The 12,605-nt window shown below is 42.6% G+C and overlaps 1 protein-coding gene across 4 annotated transcripts in view; it reads left to right on the top strand.

Moving 5' to 3' along the window:
* LOC126543311 (putative ATP-dependent RNA helicase TDRD12) overlaps positions 1 to 12,605 on the top strand; it is a 236,418-nt gene that overhangs the window by 87,499 nt on the left and 136,314 nt on the right. For all 4 annotated transcript variants that reach the window (XM_055061914.2, XM_055061916.2, XM_055061915.2 and 1 more), the window contains exon 14: positions 478 to 666. In XM_055061914.2, coding sequence (XP_054917889.1) covers positions 478 to 666 — 189 coding nt within the window. The remainder of the gene's footprint in view (positions 1 to 477; positions 667 to 12,605) is intronic.

Genomic DNA, 12,605 nt, shown 5'->3' with positions numbered 1-12,605 from the left:
TGGTGGTGCCACATTTAACGTGATGACATGCTCATGTGCATTACAAATAATGTAGCATGGTTCAGCCACAAGCGCAGGCAATGCATTTATGAAAAGCTCTAAAGAAGGTGGCCAATCGAACAGAAAACTATTTTTTCATTTCAGTTTCGCTGTGGATAAAAAAAAAAAAGTTCTGGTTTACACATTTTCTTTTTCAGTTTAGTTCTGGTTCAATACCCTGCCAGCTTCCGAATACTGAATATTAGATTTTTGAGGTAATTGCGGCTGAATTAATAAAATTTTACCTTGTAAGAGAAAGCATCAGCCACCACAGAGGTGCTTGTTTTACAGGCATCATCATTACAGATTCTTTGATATGTACTGTTACAAAGTGCCATTTAATTTAGTTATAGATAGTGTGACTGTGTTTATTTGTTATCCTATTCTCAATGAAAACTATTTTCTCTGACTTTTTTATTTATTTTTCTTTCTCTATAGCGGTTGTGTTCTAAGGGGTTTCGTGCTCCATCATGCATTCAGTCAGTGGTCTGGCCTGCAGTGATGTCCGGTAGAGATGTTGTAGCTGTGGCACCACCACACTCGGGCAAGACACTTGCTTACCTGATTCCATTGGTTTCAAGATTGACGGAGGAAACTGACTACGAGAGCCTTCCTGCAGGCGTTGGAGTGAGTACATTGGGGTTCTCTGAAGAGTGCACTGGTAAAAGATGTGCTTCTTTGATTTGCTGAATTGTCAATATGACAAGGCATGGTAGTCAATTGCAAAATATCTGTACTTTTCTAACAGTGGCGGCATTATAACTATTTTTAATTCTTGCATTGCTCAATGTATTACTATGTCTGAAAGGATTCCTCACCAGGCCCCTGTTATGATTCGGGGTCAAAGACAAGAGATGGACTCTTGGAGTAGATGAATAGGAGACGAAAAGCTTTATACAGTATGTACATATAGCAGGTAATAGCACACAGGTAACGGTGCCAAAAGCGCACCAGAATGACGGGGCGGCTGGTTGCGACTTTCTCTTAACAATGGGCCGGCTCTCCTTTAAATCCCTTTGGGCATCCCATCGTTGGCAGGAACGAGGCAGGACTGGCGCTGACATCAACAGCATCACTTTCCTCTTTCGTCGAAGGAGGATTTCAAGGAGAAGTTTTTCGTCGAAGGAGAAGTTCAAGCTACTTAAAGCCGGTCTCCACGGCAAGGGGTCAGCAGTTCTTTGGAAATCTGAAGGCTGCCAATGGATTCATCGTGGGGCTCTGTGCCCCTGGACTCCTCAGTTCGACCCATGGAAAGGGTTCGGGAGTTTCCTGGAACTTTGTAGGTTTTTGCCAAGGGCAGCCACTTCCGAAGAACGAGGGGGGGTGGGGGGGGAGGGGATCGCTCGTCGCCTCGATGTAGGCACGCAGTGTGGCACAAGAGCACCCCCGCCACCTGACAATGCATCCAGAAGTTTAACTATCCTACGCAGCTCGGAAGATTGGATGCTCTAGTTGAGTGACATCGTTGATTGATTGGAGCAATAGGCTTTTCTGTTTTTCCGCCGGTGGTCTTCCCTGCTACTCAGCCCTGAGAAGGTCCACTGGAACGACTGAGAATCAACAGCACCAGACCTCTCCGGCCAAAGCAAGCACCCTCCGAATGCGCTTCAAACTGCCAGACCAAAATCAATAAACAAAGCACTTTTTGAAATCTGTCTACGCTAAACGAAAAAAAAAAAAAAAAAAATTCCGAACACAAGACACGTATTAGAGAGAAAAATTCGAGATATGTACCTTTCCTTAATTCTCAACGCATGACAGAGTTGATGAAATCAGAATTGCCTCATAAGCAATTCTCGACTGTAATGCGGGCAGGCTGATAAAGACCAAGGTTGCCAAAGATTAGTTAATTTTGCCCCCGAAAGCCATGACGCAAAGGCTGAGCGCTGCTAATCTGTGCACTTGAGCATAAAATGACATCCGACAACTGTAGCTGCCAATTGAAATCATCCTTCGCCTAGTGCTGTCTAAATGCACTCACCACACTTTTAAAGCCCAGAAGCGATCATACTAAAGCAAGAAACAAATACTGAAACTCACGCGAATGACATAAAAACAAAGGTGAACCTAAATTCTACATTGGCACTTACAATCAAAGCATAGATACATTAATCAAGTCACAATCAAAATTAAGCATTTAGGCCCTTCCTAGCCTACATATGCGTAAATACAAGTGGAAACACTGTCGCTATCTTCACTCAAACATTCAGCAGCCAGGTTTTTGTAGAAAATGAACAACAAATAAACAGAATTTCTGTTTATTGCGAACACAAAAGACTAACAGCCTAAAACAATGCGCTCTTCATATCTCAACAATTTCAGACGCGCTCGAGTGAGTCGACCGTTTGTGAGTTTGCGCACTGTCCAGTCGAGTGACAAGAACAAAATGAGTTGCCTGAAGCACATCGACTTTGTACCCGTGGTCGCTGAATACTGAGAGAGCAGTGCATTCACAGCATTCACGAACCTGCGCCATGTTCTGTACTTCTGCCTACAATGTCTTCACACCTCTGAGAATAGGTGGCATTTGCGGCGTCGGAATTTCTGTGAAATTCATTCTTTCCCGACACACGTCATGCCTATTCTAGATTTTGCCAACAGCCTAAGCTTTGGATTTAGCTCACTCGGCTTTTCTTAACGTCATGGTTGGTGCGCTTGGACGGTTAGACCCGGCTCGTATCGCCGCCCAAGTCCGACTTTCTCTGCTTGCGCCTTCGTCGTTTGCCCTTGGCGCGGCTGGCAAAGCTTGTGGTCTCGGCACTTGTACTCCCAGGTACACTGCCATCTCATCGCAACGATACCAGTTTGGGCCACGAAACCAAGCTATGCTCATGGCCGTCGCTAGATGTCTGCACGTCTGACAGAACATAACTGCATCCGATGCCATTTGAGCTGGCCGGCTCGCTCTGCGGTCTCCTCGACAGGCTCGGCTTTGTCGCTATCATCTCGGCCTTCGCAGTTGGCCTGACTTACAGCATCAAAATGCCTCAACAAAGCTATCTTTGCCTCATCGTAGTTGCAATTTTTCTCGTCAAGCAGGTGTTCCAAAATGCAGGCGAGATTGCAAGGGAGCAACAAGATCAACCGCTCGGACCAGAGGTCTCAATTGACACCTTCTTCACAGACTTTTTTGAACTCTGCAAGAAAAGTAACCATACTCTCGCCTGCCTTGAAATTTTGGAGATGGTATCACGCTTTGCGCCATATTCATCCTTGAATGTCTCGACCGCTTTCTCGCCGTGCCTTTTGCTGAGTACTTTCGTGCTCCTGTCCTGCTAGCTCGTGTCTCTCATGTTCCTTTGCCTCCAGCTTCGCGTCCTCTGCCTGCATCACATCGAGAATCGATTTCCTTGCTTTTTCGGAGCCGGCGGAAATGCCCAACTCCTCGCAAATTTGAATGAGCTCCTAAACTTGGAATTCCTCCATTGCATGCAGTCTTGTCTCTCGTTTTGCTGACTCACTAAATTAACCTTACTTCAAAATAAGATCCACTTTAAAGAACGTAAATTTTTAATTCATAGTGTACCAAAAAATAACAACAAAACTCCTAACATCTGCCTGTGCTAGAGAGGTCTGAAGACATGAAAGCAAACAGGCACTCACCCAGCCAAAGTGGTTGACGCCGCTCGGTCTCGTAGCTGCCATTGAGCAGTGTAGCAGGTGTCTCTGGGCCTCGTATCTCGCAGCTTGCCATCTGCTGTTGATACCGGTTCGCCAATCCCATAGCTGCCATCCATTGTTGCGATTCGGGGTTGAAGACGAGAGACGAACCCTTGGAGCTCACGAATGGGAGACAAAAAGAGTTATAGAGTTTGTACATATAGCATGTTATAGCATACAGGTAGCGGTATCAAGAGCACACCAGACCGACGGGGCAGCTGGTAGCGACTCTCTTAACAATGGGCCGGCTCTGCCTTAAATCTTTTTGGGCATCCCATCGCTGGCAGGACCTGTGCTGACATCAACCGTGTTGCTTTCCTCTTTTGTCAAAGAAGTCTAAGGAGAAGTTTTTTGTTGAAGGAGTAGTTCAAGCTGCATAAAACCGATCTCCATGGCAAGGAGTCAGCAGTTCTGTGGAACTCTGAAGACTGCCAGTGGATTCATCGTGTGTCTCTGTGCCCCCGGACTTTTCAATTCGACTCACGGAAAGGGTTCGGCAGTTTCATGGAACTTTGCAGGTTGTCACGAAGCTAGGGTGTCTACCAACCGGGAATTCTCAGCGATATTGAGTAGCCTGGAAAAACTCGGGGAAAACTCGGGCGATTTGTGCCTCTATCAGGGAAAATTATCTGTAATGTTATTGAAACGGTCGAAAGTTGCAGTAATGCTGGCTCGAGTAACAGACAGGTATCGTAATGAATCGTCTTTGACGTCATGTCATCGACTGGAGGAGTTGCCAGTGTACAGTCAATGACCGCCTTTCTGGATTCCTGATAATTTAGACGGCTTCGCGGCACCACCACGTACCCCTTAGAGTCTATCTATTGGAACGTCTGAAATTTCTAATGCAAGAAGTCTTCGCCGTCCAATTTTCTGGACGTTCTGCCGTGACCGCAGGTCTAAAACGGCATTAATCAAAGCCACCACCGCTGCCATTTTGATTACCTCGGTCCCTCGAACTGGCACTGTCACACGCAGATCTGCTGGCAGCCGTAGCCATCACTGCGGCAACGCTAGGCCTAGCTACTTCGACGTTCGCTTACGGTTGGGTGCCACATTTTTTATTGAAAGAATTAGGTGCTGTCAGCAGTGGCACTGAGTCCGCCTTTGTGGTCCTCGCGATGGGCTTAAAAGCTTGGAAAGCACGTAGCATTGCATAATGCTGGTTCCTGAAAGTCAGCTTCGCCTTTGTACAGACATGTCACTTGGTGAAGCATACGCAAAAGTATTGCAGTGAAGCATGACAAGTGTGGGAAGTAGCTATTTCCACGGGACACAGTATGTATTCCTTAATTATACACGTGTGCACCCGGTATTTCCTGTCACAGTACGAGCACCAATATGCCTAATACGTGTACTGACAGGCCTGCAGAGCGTTTTAGAAAGTGCCTGTGGCGGATTGAGCCCTTAAAGGCAGTAAATGACATGCATTTCTTTTTTCCAACCGGCCGATTTTTCGGACGTTTTCGCAGCCCCTAGGGAGTTTGAAAAATCGGACATGGACTGTGCAACTGACCAAAAAGATGCTTCAAATGGTCCGTGGGGTGAACGAGTGGCGGAAGGCAGACAAGAACAGAAAGGACCTATGCATTGGGGAATGAACGGGAAAGGAAGCATGCTGCCGCTGTTTTGAGCTGAAAAAACAAAGTGTTGGCTGATGCTGAGATGCAAATGTTCCTCATCCAAACCAAAATAAACTCTTTAAAGCAGTGAAACTTAATACTGAGGCGTCGTTACGGGCTGAGAGTATGTCAGGACAGTTGAGGTTGGCTTACAAACTGTTGAGAGAGAATCTAAATTGTGACAAAGTTCGGGCCTCATACCACTGTGCTTGCTATCAGTTGATAGAAATAGCTCATATTCGAAAATATTTCCTTCCGTATGCATCTCCTTTTTATTTGTATTTGAGAATGTTCGACTCGATTAGCATTTTTTTTTTCAAAGACATTTTATTTGCTGTGCATTTTACTAACCCCTCCCTTCTCTTCTTTTTTTTCTTTTTTTTGAATAGCATAAACGCTACTCCTCAGTATTCAAATTGCAATAAGTCGTTTTCTTTAGTTTTTTTCATATGCTTACTAGAGAGTGACAGCATCGGGCGATATGGTTTCAGCCCGTCTTGACATGAAACATAGTTCTGCATCACTCAGGGATTTTTGCAAAGGCACTCAGGGAAAACCTGGAAAACTCAGGGAAATTGGAAATGCCAACTTGGTAGACACCCTGCAAGGGAAACCACTTCAGAAGAATGAAGGGGTGTGGAGCACCAGTTGGCCTCGATGTAGGTACGCAGTGTGGCGCAGCACCCAATAGCAAATTTTGGTTGTACACTGAAAGTTACGTGCCTTTAGGGAGCATTCAACCATACAAAATTTTCAAATCAGTTCAATAATAGCAGTGAGCAAAATATTTGAAGTTTCACAGACCCATGATTTCAGGCGGCGAGCTTCACTACCAACATAGACTCTCTCTCCACTTGCCCCGTCTAGCATCTGCAGGCGAAATTCATTCCCTGCATTCTGTCATAATGGAGCCAGAGGATCGCATCATGTCACGAGCCCTGCGTTCTTTATTTTTTCTCTTGCGTTCAGAATCAGAATCAGTTTTATTCATGACAAAAATGGGGATAATTGCATAATAAGTATATACAGAAAGAGATCCTGTAGTTAGAAACTGAAATGGGACCTCCTGTGCATGATGACTAGAATTAAGAATGCAAACAATGGCAACATGTAAAATTTACTATAATAAACATTTTAAGAGACAATGCATAAATGAACAGAAAAGCAGCACATGAATGTATTAAACAATAACAAGGCTTCGGATTAGTCAACAAAAGGTGAAACTGCGAAAGTAACTTAAGAGAAACACAAGTAAAAAAAATGCGAGAGACAAGTAGAGAAACAAAGTGAAAGTTAAAAATGCAACACATCTTGCATTCAAATGGTAAAATCGGAGGAAGCTAAAAGAAAATGCTTAAGTTCTGTACGAAATCTGTGAGCTTTAAATAATTTTAAAGGGAATGGTAATGTGTTCCGCAGAGATAAAGCTGAAAAGTGTAATGACTGCTTACCATAGCTGGTGCGAACGAAGGGTAAAATGAAGTTCATATTTCCTACAAATCTAGTTCTATTTATATTAGTAAGGGATGTCTTTGGTATGATGGTTACTAGAATATAATTGTTTCATCATCATCATGATCAGCCTGTTTTATGTCCACTGGAGGACGAAGGCCTTTCCCTGCCATCTCCAATTACCCCTGTCCTGCGCTATGCGATTCCAACTTGCGCCCGTGAATTTCCTAATTTCATCGCTCCACCTAGTCTTTTGTTGTCCTCGATAGTGTTTTCCTTCTCTTGGTACCCTTTCTGTAACCCTAATGGTCCAACAGTTATCTAACTGGTGATATCATTGTTTAATGCTCTAAAAATAAATATGGCCAGGTTATATTTAAGAAGATCAGTCACATTCAAAATATTATGTGCATGTAACAGCTGATTTGCGTTAATGTTTCAAGGTGAAAATGTTATTAGTCGGATAGCTCGATTCTGAATGACTTGCAACGAAGTTAGGTGACTGTTATAAGTGTTTCCCCATGATTCAATGTTATAGTTGATATGAGAATGAACAAATGCATAATAAAGCGACCTGAGAGTAGAAAATGAGAAATATGGTAGTCCTTTGGTTAAAACATGTATTCCGTATGCAATTTTCTTTTTCACATTAGCTATGTGAAGGTGAAATCTAAGATGGCGATCAAATTGCACACCTAAATAGGTGTAATGATCAACTGCAGTGATTAAGTGATTGTTGATGGAAATAGACTGAAGGAGCTCAGGCGATTGCTGATGTGAGGCAAAGACTACAAAATTGGTCTTATTATGGTTAATCTCCAGCTTGTTAAGTTCGCACCATGTGGAAATTTTCATGAAATCTTCTATTAGCTTACATGTTAGCGTTGATATACAATTGTTAGGACTAAATTTAGTAGTATCATCAGTGTAAAGAATACACTTCGATGAGGAGAGGCAACTAGGCAGATCATTAATATTGTGGAAAGTAGAGGACCTAATATGGACCTCTGTGATACACCAATGTTAGTAGTAGCTTCTTTAGAGTAGTACCCAGAAATGTTAACAACTTGTTTTTCTATCTTGTAAGTAATTGCGTATTAGAAGTAGAGGCGGACAAGTTATTCCAATGGCTTCAAGTTTAGCACAAATAATTGTGATTAGTTGTATTGAAGGGCCTTGGATAGGTCAACGAATATCGAGGCTGCAAATTTACCTTCATCAATCGCCTTTTTGAGATAATCAGTAAGATATATAAGTGCTAGATTAGTTCAAAAGCCAGAACGAAAGCCAAGCTGATAAGGGGAAAGAATACTAAATTTATCTAAATATTTTGTGAGACGTCTTCCTATAAGTTTTTCAATAACTTTATTAAAAAATGGAAAAATGCAAATGGGTCTATAATTCTGGGTAAGCGTGCGATCACCTTTTTTGAAAATGGGAATGACTCGACCGTGTTTGTGTTCATGTGGGAAAACATTGGTTTTAAAAATCAGGTCAATGATAGCTGAGAGGACGTTAGCGATATGTTGCGCGATCATTTTAATGTGGTAAGCGTTAATATTATCTAGGCCAGCACTAGTGGCTCTAAGGGTTCTTAATACAAAGATTACTTCATCAGGTGTTGTTGGAAAAATAAAAAATGAATGAGGTAAGCGTTTAAAGGACATGTTACAGCATGAAGCGGAATCAGAAGTGTTATTGAAGAAAGCATCAGAGAAGACGGCATTTGCAAAATCAAGTGGATTAATGTATACCATGTCATTGTGAATGATTCTCAAAATTATGTTCGTACAGTTCCGGTTTAAAAAGGTGGTAACTATTGCCCACTCTTTCCTAGTGTTATTACCACATTCCATAATTTTTTGTTTGTTATAATTCCTCTTCGCACTTCTCAGCTGTGTAGAAAGTGAGTTAGAAAATATTTTGTAACGGGCAAGTAGTTTAGCATTGAGAAGTTGCTTCTTTGGTTTTTTTATACAAATTTTCACGAGACTGCATTGCTTTCAGAAGGCTGTCTGTAAGCCATGGATTTTTTGGCGATGGTACTGTTTTTCTGCGTTTTATTTTATGAGAGTGGGAGTTGAAATGCGATGAAAGTGTCGTTAAAAGCTGCGAAAAAGCTTTTTGAGGTTCATTAGATGATACAACTTCCGACCAGTCAGTTTTAGTTACACTAGCAAGGAACATCTCTTTGTCAAGTACAACTCTGTAGACTGACGTGTTAGATGAGGCTGAGGGATTGCGCAGGCGTAGAATGATAGGATAGTGATCGGTAATATCGGTGGTAACAATACCAGCATCAGGTGGATCTGTTAAGTTCGATAATGTGGAATCAATTAAAATTAAGGTGCCATCGGCAATGTTAGGACGAGCAGGGAGAGAAATTAAATATTCATATCCAAAACTATGGAAGGTGCTTGAATAACTAGAAGAATTAGATGAATTGGTATCTATGAGGTTAAGGTTGATATCGCCCATGATTATTGCGTTACAATTAGCGCACGATATTTTTTCCTTGGTTTGATCAAGCGCACTACAGAAGTCGGTAACTAAAGAAGAAGGTGAGCGATAAATGCAGCCAAACACTAAGTTCTTGTTGCTTATACTGGAGACGGGGGAATCAAATTCAACAAACACAAATTCACAGTTAGTAATATTCAACTTGAAGTCAGGCCGTCGTTTATATGGAATGTTAGATGAGAAAATATAGCTGAAATGCCATGATTACTCGTCTCCCTGTGAGAATATTCAAAAATGTATGAGTTAAAGCAGAATAGGTCCTTGTCATCATTACTAAGCCAGGTTTCAGACACACATATTATTGAAAAGGTGTTGTTAAGTGTCAAAAACAGGTGCTCGAAATCATCAAAATGCTTGCGGAGACTTCTAGCATTGAAGTGAATAATTGAATGGTAGTCGCGCAACATGAATTTATTCAGTGCAGATGTTGACAGGTAAGAATCCATGGTGGAGGGTAATGACTTTTAAGAGTCAGTATAGAGGCAGTTAGTTGAAAACAGAAAGGTCAGACTCATCAGCGATACGACAAACACAGCTCTCATTTGTCTTTCTAGCCTTAATCTGACAATTATCCGTGCACAAGTGCTTCCAGTTGTTGGCTTTTTTCAGCACCAGTGCTTTGGAAAAAAGTGCCTTATGTGGTGTCAAGTGGTCATTAACAAATATACGAAAGTTGTTATATTTGCCGATGTAATTCAGGCAGAGCCTTGCCTTTCGTGCCTTGCTGATCATTCTTTTTCGTTCGAGAACATAATCTAGCAATTAAGTTTTTCCTACCCTTATCTTTAGTAGAGATTCGATGAAGAACATCGACATCAGAGGAAGTCGTGGTACATCCAATTTTCCTACCCACTGTCTCCAAAACTGCAACACAGTCCTCGCCCTGAGTATAGGGGATACCCCTGATTTCGATGTTCAGGCGAGAGTACTGCTCGAGCTCAGAGACCCTGCGTGGAAGTGAACAGTTTTCCGTTTTCAGGGCTTTGTTTTCTGCCACAAGTGAGGCCTTTTCACTGTGCAGCTTGTCAACCAGGTCATTCAGAAACTTTAGACTCGACTCAAGGCTGTCCATGTGCTTCTTTAGCTTCAGCACGTCAACCCCAGATGTCTTCAGATTAACGATAATCTTGTCAACAATGTGATCAGTCATACAATCCGATTCATTAAGAAGTCTTGGCTCCAGTTATCAATTCTCTTATCGAGCTCAGCACAGGTGGGCATATCTAACAGCGCTCAACTAAAAACTGAATTTAGTAAAGCAATGAAGGGGGCTAGTTGGTGAACATTCATGGTTATATTGCGCTCAGTTTTACAAACACGATATTAAGGCAGGACAGGACGTGGACGGACGTAGCGTAAACTACCAACTGTTTAATACTGTTAAAGAACGCGCTTATATACAAGGAGATATGGTGCGGGGGGGGGGGGGGGGGGGGTACATATAAAAACATATGACAAGGTGACGACATGTGATCCTGGTTTCGGTCAGGCATACATCGTTCACATGCACCCTGCACATCGTTCGCCCTGGCAAACTCGACCTCAGCTTTGATAAGCGCGATGGACGGAGTGCTTACGCACATCTCTTTTTCTTTAGCTATCGCAAGCGCCTCCCATATTTCTCGCTCCGTTTTTGTTTTTGATGTTCCAATGACTGTGGCGCTTTCGAGCAGCGGGGAGCATTTGCATTGTTTGCAATGTGCGGCCAAGTTGCTAGGTGCTGTCAGAAGCTGGCACGTGTATTTGTGCTCCCGTAACCTGTCATCTAGACAACGTCTAGTTTGCCCAATGTATACTTTCCCACAATCTAGTGGGATTTGGAACAAGATAGCCTGTACAAGCAGAAAGGAATGCATGAGCTAGTGCACGAACACTGCCACTGCTGCCAAGACTGTTCTTGCTTCACAGCGCACTTCCAGTGATGGTATCGTGCACGAGCTGTTGCATTTGTCTTGTTTCGCACTGTGCACGATTTTGCATGCTTTGCACGAGAACATCTGCATTGTTGTCTGTCTGATTCTGCACTACAGTGAAATAGATCCCTCAGTGCACACATGTTTAGAGATGGTGTCATTTTCTTTGCACACGACTGCGCAGTGTGGGAACAAACAGACGTAAGGAAAGTATGTCTCTCTAGCTACAGCAGAGTAAAACAAAGACTTGAAGACATTCAATTTGCAGGTTTTATTATTTCCCTAAACTTTAAATGATGTAGGGAAGCAACAGATATAACAAATAACTGCTGTAACCTTGAAATGTCATGTGACGTTTCAGCAATGCGAATTATGTAGGCGCACTTGTGCGTCTACATAATTAATGTAGTTCATGTGCATGGCATGTACATGTGCATGGCAGTTGATGTAATTCATATGCATGGTGCAAAGAAGTGTGCATGGTGTTTGGTTTGAAATTTCAGCTGCTGTCAGAGACGCACAGCATTATAATGTACTTTGCAGACATGATTGTCAGCACGTATTGTATACATTGTGCTTGTCTGTTTCAAATGGCCAAACCTGCTGAGGGGCCCTTGAAGTTCTTTTGTGCATGATAGACTACTGCAGATGAATTTCACTTTTTCTTAGCTTCAATGTTGTTCTTGTCAAATGCTTGTTTTATTAAGTTAGTGATCTGACTACTCACAGGGAACAAACAGACGTAAGGAAAGTATGTCTCTCTAGCTACAGCAGAGAGACATACTCCAAATTTTCGGAAGTGTGGTACCTTGGAAAAGCTTTACTTGATGCCCTAGCAAGCTGTATTGGGACCCTGATTAGTCATCACCCGAACAGTGGTTCTTGTTGCACAACATGAGGTCCCAAACTACTGTATCAGTCTAGATATACCTGGCCAGACACCACATGCATGCTCTAACATAACACATCCCCCACATTCACCCAATCTATCGCTGTGTGATTACTTGTTGTTTCACTGAGTGAAATTGACACTGAAAGGAAAGTGTCATTCATAAAGATATGGCAACAGTTCAAACTGCGGTGACCAATGATGTACTGAAAAGCATCCGAGACACACTTTTTCTGCTTTCTTCCGTGACCTCCAGAAACTGTGGCAGCTGTGCTTAGGTAGCAGCGCGGACTACTTTGATAAGACCTAAGGTGCTCTAATGTAAAGCTATTCCAACTGTTTCTATTCTGTTTCTGCAATAAGTCCTCCACGATTGGTCAAAAAATTTTTGGGCTACCCACACTTCGCCTGTCTGTCACACGACGTTGCAAAAACCATGAATACTCCCCATATGTGTACATACTGATTCTGCATGGTTAGACTGAACGAACAAAAGACATTTCTTTCTGA

The sequence above is a fragment of the Dermacentor andersoni genome, chromosome 1 (assembly GCF_023375885.2).
Source record: "Dermacentor andersoni chromosome 1, qqDerAnde1_hic_scaffold, whole genome shotgun sequence".
NCBI lineage: Eukaryota > Metazoa > Arthropoda > Arachnida > Ixodida > Ixodidae > Dermacentor > Dermacentor andersoni.
Note: the sequence above shows the minus strand (reverse complement) of the source record. Positions and strands in the feature narration are given on the sequence as shown.